The sequence below is a fragment of the Pagrus pagrus genome, assembly GCF_965226575.1.
Source record: "Pagrus pagrus genome assembly, chromosome: 19".
NCBI lineage: Eukaryota > Metazoa > Chordata > Actinopteri > Spariformes > Sparidae > Pagrus > Pagrus pagrus.
In genome coordinates this window covers 12,731,602-12,740,302 of record NC_140203.1, presented here as the reverse complement: position 1 = coordinate 12,740,302, position 8,701 = coordinate 12,731,602, and the positions used below count along the sequence as shown (strand labels likewise).

The 8,701-nt window shown below is 42.4% G+C and overlaps 1 protein-coding gene across 2 annotated transcripts; it reads left to right on the top strand.

Annotated features, from left to right (window-relative positions):
- The first annotated feature begins 861 nt into the window (after positions 1-861).
- rfx3 (regulatory factor X, 3 (influences HLA class II expression)) lies at positions 862-8,179 on the top strand. Of its 2 annotated transcripts, none has more exons than XM_084383685.1 (13): positions 862-963; positions 1,251-1,432; positions 1,662-1,781; positions 1,872-1,996; positions 2,075-2,190; positions 2,993-3,108; positions 3,287-3,438; positions 3,555-3,652; positions 4,429-4,578; positions 4,706-4,914; positions 5,011-5,164; positions 5,538-5,580; positions 6,138-8,179. In XM_084383685.1, exons 1-13 carry the CDS (start codon positions 877-879, stop codon positions 6,416-6,418), a joined length of 1,833 nt encoding a protein of 610 aa, XP_084239811.1. In that variant the 5' UTR covers positions 862-876; the 3' UTR covers positions 6,419-8,179. The 2 variants fall into 2 exon arrangements, with proteins under 2 accessions (XP_084239811.1, XP_084239810.1); XM_084383684.1 differs by having other exon boundaries at positions 3,284-3,438.
- The last annotated feature ends 522 nt before the right edge of the window (positions 8,180-8,701 follow it).

Genomic DNA, 8,701 nt, shown 5'->3' with positions numbered 1-8,701 from the left:
GGCCAGGACATCTCTGAATCTGACTCATAAAGTCCGTCATAATGACCATTTCTGGCAGGAACGTAGCGATTGCTGCTTGTTGACGGACATCAGTTATGTATGGATGTGAGTCATGGCAGATAGTTAAAAACCTTCAAATAATGTCTATGCAAAGGAGAAATATTTTTGTCTTCAAAAAGTGTCCAGGGGCATTTTATCTTCTTATGCAAAACGCCAGCTTTGTACTCGTCAGAAGGTCCAGAAAATGGGCAGTATTTACCTCTGAGGGAATTATCATGGTGGTTATCTGCTCAATAATCGCACAAGTTTCTAAAGTTTAAACTGGTAAGAATTGGTGTTGATTAACAACTCTGATTAAATTAAACTGAAACACAATGCTAATTTGGCAAAAAATATACAAAAAAAGTTTGGTGTTCACAAGTAACAAAAAATACCTAATTAAAGTTTTCCCCATGAGGATAAACCAGCTTTTTCGGCACAGCTCTTGAGGTTGCTGCGCAGGTGTTACTAAATCATCTTGGCACGCTGCCCTGGTCTTTTGTTTCTGTAATGGAGTCTGGCTTTTCCTCTGCACATGATAGTTGTTATAAGTGGATGTGTGCTGGCGGAATCTTGGAGACTTGTCTGTCTGCCAGATATCCATGATTGATGTACTGAGTTGATCCTATTGAGCCGATGTCCCCGTTTCTCAACTCGGAAAAGATTTTCCCGAAATAACTGATAGTCCTGCTCTGCTTGGGTGTAGTGGTGCTTGCTTTGGGATCCTTTCTAGATTCTCTTTATTTTTTGCTAGTGGCCACTAATGTGTCAACTCTTTATTTTTCTTTCTTTTTGTTTTTATTTCCCCCCCTCTTACATTTTGTTGTCCTGTGCTTCATGGTTTATCAGATTGAAATGGCGATTGAGACGCTCCAAAAATCTGAGGGTTTATCCAGTCAGAGAAGCTCGCTGCTCAACAGCCATGTAAGTTGCTTTTTACGAATGCTTCCCCTCACTTTACCTTGACTTTTGCTTGACTCACTCTCTTGCTGTTCTGCCTCAACTCTTTTATATATTTGAGTTTGATTTGGAGCTTGCCGTTTTTGTTGCCAGTTTTAATTGTTACTATTTCTTTAAATTCACTGCCTGCTATAGAAATGCTTTGCGGAGGTGTGACGCTGCAGCATCAAGATTACAGTCTGAAGTCTTTGCAAACACTTTGCGTGGACCAGTGTGCGACTCTCGTGTAAAAAACATGTATTCCCTTGTAGCTCCAGTGGCTGTTGGACAACTATGAGACAGCAGAGGGCGTAAGTCTACCACGATCCACCCTCTATAATCATTACCTGCGCCACTGCCAGGAGCAGAAACTGGACCCTGTAAATGCAGCCTCTTTTGGAAAACTCATCCGCTCCATCTTCATGGGACTCCGTACAAGGCGCCTTGGGACAAGGTTACCTTTTTTGTTTTATTTTTCTTACGTAAATTTTTCACTTTGGCGAGAAGATTTTAATCAGATGGCAGTATGCTTGCCTGTCTCTTCTTACCCCTATCCCCAAACACCAAAAGCTTTGTTGGTTCTTCTCTTCAGTCACTCTCTTCCCATCCATCTGAACTTTCCTGTAAAACTAACATTGAGACTCTGAGTCGATGTGTGTTAACTTTTTCTTTTTGTCTTGCAGAGGGAACTCCAAATATCATTACTATGGTATCCGTGTGAAACCAGACTCCCCGCTCAATAGACTCCAAGAAGACATGCAGTATATGGCCCTCAGACAGCAACCTGTTCAGCAGAAACAGAGGTAACACAGGCAACTACGCATGCATACAGACATGCAGTGTGACAAAAGTTGCAGTTTTTCTGGATACTGAGGTGAAACATTTGATTCCAGGTTCAAACCGGTGCAAAAGTTTGATTCCTGCTCTGGGGAGAATTACTCAGGTGGAGGCCAGCCTATTCCTGGTGCAGCAGAGCAGACAGTCATTGCACAGAGCCAACACCACCAGCAGTTCCTAGGTCAGCTGCTTTTCTCTTAATTTGAAAAGCCAAAAACCTGTAACGTGTACTGAAATATGCTGAATGTCACCCCAACAGATGCATCGCGGGCACTCCCTGACTTTGTGGAGCTGGACTTGGGACAGAGCAATACGGAGAACATCAGCCCAGAGGATGTGAAAGCTCTCCAGTCCCTTTACAGAGAGCACTGTGAGGTTAGATGAAGTGCATTCTGTTCACAGCTCAATATGGCACATACATGTAATTCACAGGAGGAACAGGGGGTCTGGTCACTAAGTAATCCCTTCGATATTGTAGAATTAATTGATAAAACATCATCAATATGACCATGCAGGCATTGTGACTGTACACTCATCTATTGATCTGCCTGGACTAGCTGCATTTCAGTCACTACCCGCTAAATCTATACCACTTATTTTCTATTAAGATTCTCATTCTCTCCTAGAATCAAGTTCATCTTTTTCCCCTCCTTACATATAAGGAGTGTCTATCATGACAGCAATTTACTAGTTTAATCTTATTTGAGCTATCTTATTAGAAAAGGCGAGTGAAACTGACAATACTGACTCAGGTTTCACAACAGTGTGTGGAAACTTTGCGAAACTTCGGAAAAGGTCATGTGTGCTTATAGTGGCGGAGATTTTTAAATGCCATCGGTTGGCATTTTGGAACAGAATTTTCTTCTTCATCTTGTGAAGTCTTCAATCACAGCTCTCTTAATGTGTGGGAAACTAGAGATCGGGTCATCCTCAAGTGACGGCCAAGGCCTTATGGTCTGACAGACAGCTGTTCAGCTTCTTCTCATGATTAAAGTCGGCTCACCGAAAGTACGTTAAAAACAAAAGCATTTCCTCACATGCCCCTAGTGGTGATTAGCCATGTAGATAGTTTGGGGTTTCAGCTTACATGTCTGTAGACAGCTTTCAAAAGCACTATATCTTCTTCTTCCAGTGACAACTATTCACCATTTTTGTTTATTTTCTGCTTTTGTTCCAGGCTATCCTGGATGTGGTCGTCAACCTCCAGTTCAGCCTAATTGAGAAGTTGTGGCAGACATTCTGGCGTTATTCTCCCCCTGACTCTGTAGAGGGTGCCACTGTAACAGAAAACAGGTGAGGTCAAGCTGATTATAATATACAATGTTTGATGTTTATCTCCAATGAAGTCTGTCAGCCTGTTGCTGAAGAGAATCACCAGCCTCCAGAACATATTTGAACTCAATTAATTTCAATGTCATCTCAAAAAATTCCAAGGCATCTTTCTAAGTCTGGTTTGTTCCCCCCTCAGCAGCGTAAGTGAGATTGAAGCACGACTCCCCCGTTCACAGCTACTGGTGCTGTGCAGAAACGAGGCTGTACTCAAATGGATGAGCACCTGTGACCATCTAATGTACCAGGCCCTTGTGGAGATCCTCATCCCTGATGTCCTGAGACCCATACCCAGTGAGCCACAGTCACACCACCTTTCACGTTTACATGTTGCTGTGTCAATTCTCATATTATTTGTAACATCACAATTGTTAACTCACTGATGTTGTTTTAATGTCTTTGTTTTTCAGGTGCCTTGACTCAAGCCATTCGCAACTTTGCCAAAAGCCTGGAAGGTTGGCTCAATAATGCCATGAATGCCATTCCACAGAGAATGATCCAGACCAAGGTACACTTACAGACTTCATGCCTAGTGAAAATGCTGCATAGTCATCTGTTACGGTTCCTAAAATATACAATTAAAGGTCTACTGTGTCGAATTTAAAGGGATCTATTAGCAGAAATGTAACATAATATTCATAAGTATGTTTTCATTTGTGTATAATCAACTGAAACTAAGAATCTTTACTTTAGATTGGGCGTTTAATATTTACAGAGGGAGCAGATCCTCTTCCATGGAGTCTGTCATGTTGCACAGCCATGTTTCTACAGTAGGCCAGAGTGGACAGAAACTAAACACTGACTCTAGGTAGTGCCTTTCGCATGTTTTGCATTTTTAGCAGCCAACATATGGGAGGGTGAGGTGAGGGGTATTCAGTTGGTTGCAATCAGCTAACCTAGCCAGGAGTTGCCAGACACTGTTTGGAAAAGGGCAGGCACTTTCAAAAACATAAGAGATTGAGAAAAGCCTTAAGTGCTGTTCTTTGCTCTTCTTTCAATTAAATACTCTCCAGTTCTGATATAACTGATGCTAGCAGCATCTATGCTAACCTCTGGAGGATCGCCATTGTTTTCAAATGAACAGTCACCACCATGTGCTAGCACATAGCTTGAAGCTTGGCAAGATAGATTTATGTGATCACATGATCTGCAACCTAGAGGCCACTGAATCCGACACACTGGACCTTTAATATCTGAGAGTAGTAGTCCTCTACTATTAGTTTTAAAAGGCATGTATACTTACACTAGGTAACACCTGGACATTTGTGTGCACTCCTCTCACAGATTGCCGCTGTTAGTGCCTTTGCGCAAACACTGCGCAGATACACATCTCTGAACCACCTGGCTCAAGCGGCACGTGCTGTGTTGCAAAACACGTCACAGATCAACCAGATGCTGAGTGATCTCAACCGTGTTGACTTTGCCAACGTACAGGTCAGAACAGCTCTCTGTGTCTGGATATGCAGTTGTGGTGCTTTTGTTGTTCCTTCCAAAAGAATACTTTTTTAAAATTCACTGTAGTTATGTGCATATAAAGTTCTTTCTCCATGTTGCTGTATAGGAGCAGGCATCATGGGTGTGTCAGTGTGAGGAGGGAGTGGTTCAGCACTTGGAGCAGGACTTCAAGGCCACACTACAGCAGCAAAGCTCTCTGGAGCAGTGGGCGGCCTGGCTGGAGAACGTGGTCACTCAGGTGCTCAAGCCTTATGAGCACCGGCCCAGCTTCCCCAGAGCAGCTCGACAGTTCCTGCTCAAGTGGTCCTTCTACAGGTCTGCAAAAAAAACAAATGTACTGAGACACACCTGTGAGTGCACAGCATTATTTTGAAAAGACAAAACACTCACAGTGTCTTCATGTCTCCGCAGTTCTATGGTGATCAGGGACCTGACCCTGCGTAGTGCTGCCAGCTTCGGTTCCTTCCACCTGATTCGCCTGCTGTACGATGAGTACATGTTTTACCTAGTGGAGCATCGTGTGGCCCAAGCAACTGGAGAAACACCGATTGGTGTCATGGGGGAGGTACAACAGTGGCATCTTATCTTCATAGTGTTTTATAATGCAATCGTGATTCACTACAATAAATGACTGATATACTGTGTAATTACCTCTGTTTGATTGTTTTATATTGGTTCATAAAATTACTCCAGATAGGATGTTTTGCATTATTACAATGTAGTAGCTCTTTAAGATCAGATAAACTTTAAAATATTATAAGTTCACCCAGAAGTGAAAATTTGGTCATTATCTACTCACCGTCATGCGGGTAAGTGCGGGTGATATTTTGTAGTCCACCAAAGATTTCTGGAGCTTCACAGCAAAACTGCAACTTCAACATTAAAACTATTTGAACTAATGGCCCATCTAATCATGATGTTTGTCTCTCTGTTTTCAGTTCGACAGCCTCAACACCCTCTCCCTCTCTAACATTGACAAAGGTATGTGGCAAAAAAAGGAATATCGCCTAAAAACTCGACCAGTACTTTAGAAAAGAGATCCTGGTGTTAATTACTGTTGCGGCTTTTGAGCAATAGTTATATTTTCCAACTCAAAAGACTATTTTTATAACCAGTTAAATTCAGCGGTCATTTAGGTCGGTAGCAGTCAGTTGAATGTGTGGTTAATGAGCTGAGACTGATGAGACTTTCTGTGCACCCGCACAGACATTTTTGGCCTCAAGACAATAAAATGTGATTGCACACACTGGCATACTGTGCCTTTTTAATATGATTACACTCATGTATTTGTGTTGCTTTTGTTACGTGTTTTGTTTTGGGCGTTTTTTAATGTAAAATTGGAAAATCCTTAATCATGGAAAAAGACAAAATTACAGCATGATCATCTGTAGCAGCAGTGCAGCCAACATGAGGTTCATAAACAAATGTTTTCAATTAAACAAGTTTTTTTTACTTCTTCTCCAGCTGTGTGAATCTTCCTTTATGTGATTTAAGTTTTTAATAGTGTGTTTATATATGTGTTGCATTCTCCCTTCTAGATGAAACCAGTGGGATGGACAGTGACTTAGAAGATGACACGGAGGAGTCCGGGGAACCTCTTGCCAAGCGAGAGAAGTCTGAGCATGAGGTGATCCAGGTGATCCAGGTTGGAGCGCTAGAGGACGGGTCCCACCCTGTGGTAGGGGTCGTCCAGCCAGGCGTCCTCCACTCGCTCCCCCAACCCCCACAAGACCACACTGAGCACATTCTAACCCCCTCTGCTGGTACTCCCACCATCCGCCACTGCAGCGCCACAGGCAACACCTACGCCTCCGTTTGAGGGTCTGAGGGCACGGCTAACCTTGTCTGGCCTATTTTTGCTATCTCACTCTCCACATATCTTTCTCTCTGTGAGTCTAGATGTTTCCGTCTTTTTCATGCATTGTCTCTGTCTGCACTTGTGTGGACAACGGTCTCCTCTCCGGGTCTGTGTGGGGGAGTGCTGAAATGATGATACTCTGGCCGAGATGTGCTGTCCGTGTCTGACTGCTTAGATTCTGGATGTGTCGTCGTCCCATAAGTCTGTGCTCTATCACGATGCAGCAGCTGGAGGAGGACTAATTTGACCCGTTAAATGTTTCCTGCCTAGGCATGACTTAACGCCTCTGTCTATACAGACGGCTTTGATCTTGGAGGAAAATTGAAGTCCTTCAAACTACTGATGTCTCAGAGCTCAAATCCATGTCACTAGTCCCAGTGGAGCAAAGTCATCGACTCAAGACCTTTGCCTATTGTAAATAGTTTTGCTGTACTTTCAATTGGTATTACCCAAAACTCATGGTGCTATCACTGTGTTTGGTTTTGTTTTAATCTCCACTTCTCCCTCCTAATTTTAGTACAGTTTATATAAACATGCATTCCAACTGCCGACACAAGTTTGGCTGAACAAAATATTTTGAGTATTGTATGTAGCTAAAAAACAAAGGGATGATTTTCTATGTATGACCTACATATCCTATCTGAAAAAGGATCATGGGGCGTTTTTGTCTGTTCTGTTTAAAATTATATGGTAGCCACCCACTGATAACCGCTTATAGATTTTAGCCACAGAGAAAGGAACCCCTGAAGAAATATCTGTGCTGCTACTTGTGTATATAGAAACGAGATTGAGAAGACCGGCTGTACAAAACCACTTCCTCAATGCTAGCTTTTCTATGCACTCTGTGCATAACGCTTGCCTTTGTTCATTTTAGATGCTCTGTAGTGTCGTGATGAGCTGTAATCTTGAACGCAACTTTACCGGACATGTTCCCCTGTTTTTTGCAGTTTCTGTCTTAATGAAATTTCTTCAGTTCACGAAGGACCAAAACCAAACTAACAAGAGGAAGCTGAGAGTGAGCCATTCGGGCCCACCCAAGAGCTGTTTCCTGTCCCACAGTGCCATGTTGCAGAGCAGAAGGAATGTCAGGGATTTAATGTACCTCGGCTTTATCATAGTGCCTTATCCTTTAAATGCAGCTGTCCTTGTAGTCCTGCCGGTGTGCTGTAGAGAGCCCCACAGCCCCTCTGCATTGTCCCAGCCACAGATTTTGGCTTTTTTCTGGTGACTCGTGGCTGGATTTGGGCTGGCTCATCAGTGTTGAGACCAAGGGATGCAGGCACAGACACACACCTGTTGTTTTTCTCTGGATCAGCTCTACTAAGCTCACTACTTATCTGAATTGTGGTCTTTAGCCTTGCTCCTGCCCTCACTCTGCCCTCTTGAGGCCTATTGTTGCATTAGCCTTTGTTATTGGGTGAAGTGTGTATGTGTGAACACAGGTCTGCGCTGTGTTTTTATGTGCATGTGTGTGTATATAGACCTGTTTGTCGGCGTGCTTGTGTGTGTGTGTGTGTTGGAACACATCCATCAGTCACCCTACCTCAAACCAGTGGTGCCAGCCCTTTTGACGCGTGCAGCACAGTCACCAAACCTTATTGCACACACACCACTGTACTGCACAAATCTCAACGCGATAGAGAAAAGCTGCATTGCTTTCTCTCACCTCTGATACATTTTCACTTCAGTTTTTAGCCCATTAAAAAATGCTTTCATCCTTTGTTCCCTGTTTGAAGATCATCTTTGTACAGTGGACCAAAAGTAGATATTTTGTGATATTCAAAGAGATATATAGATATATATATGTATAGTATATATAATGATGATACACTACATATATTTGTTGCTTTTTATGTGGTTGATCTGATTGTTTATATGTGATTGTTTCTTTTTGGTAGCTTCTCTGTAATTAGTTCATAGACTGTGAAATGGGAAAGGCATGGGGACTAACTTCTGATTCATTAGACTACATCTATACTTGAACTGTTATAGCCTTCTATGTCATGGAGAATATTGAGATTAATCCTCTTAATAGGAACATTTTGTTACTAAAATGATTTTGTTTTGTTTTTTTGTTTTTTTTCCAGGCTTGTTGAAATGGTCTGCACCATATCCCTGCAGAAATGTTTATTTATTGATATTTATTGTATGTTTGTTTTGGTTTAGATGCTTACCCGTTACACCATAATTACAATGGGTACTGTTGATGAATCACGAATTATACCACTATAAAGCGCAGACCTA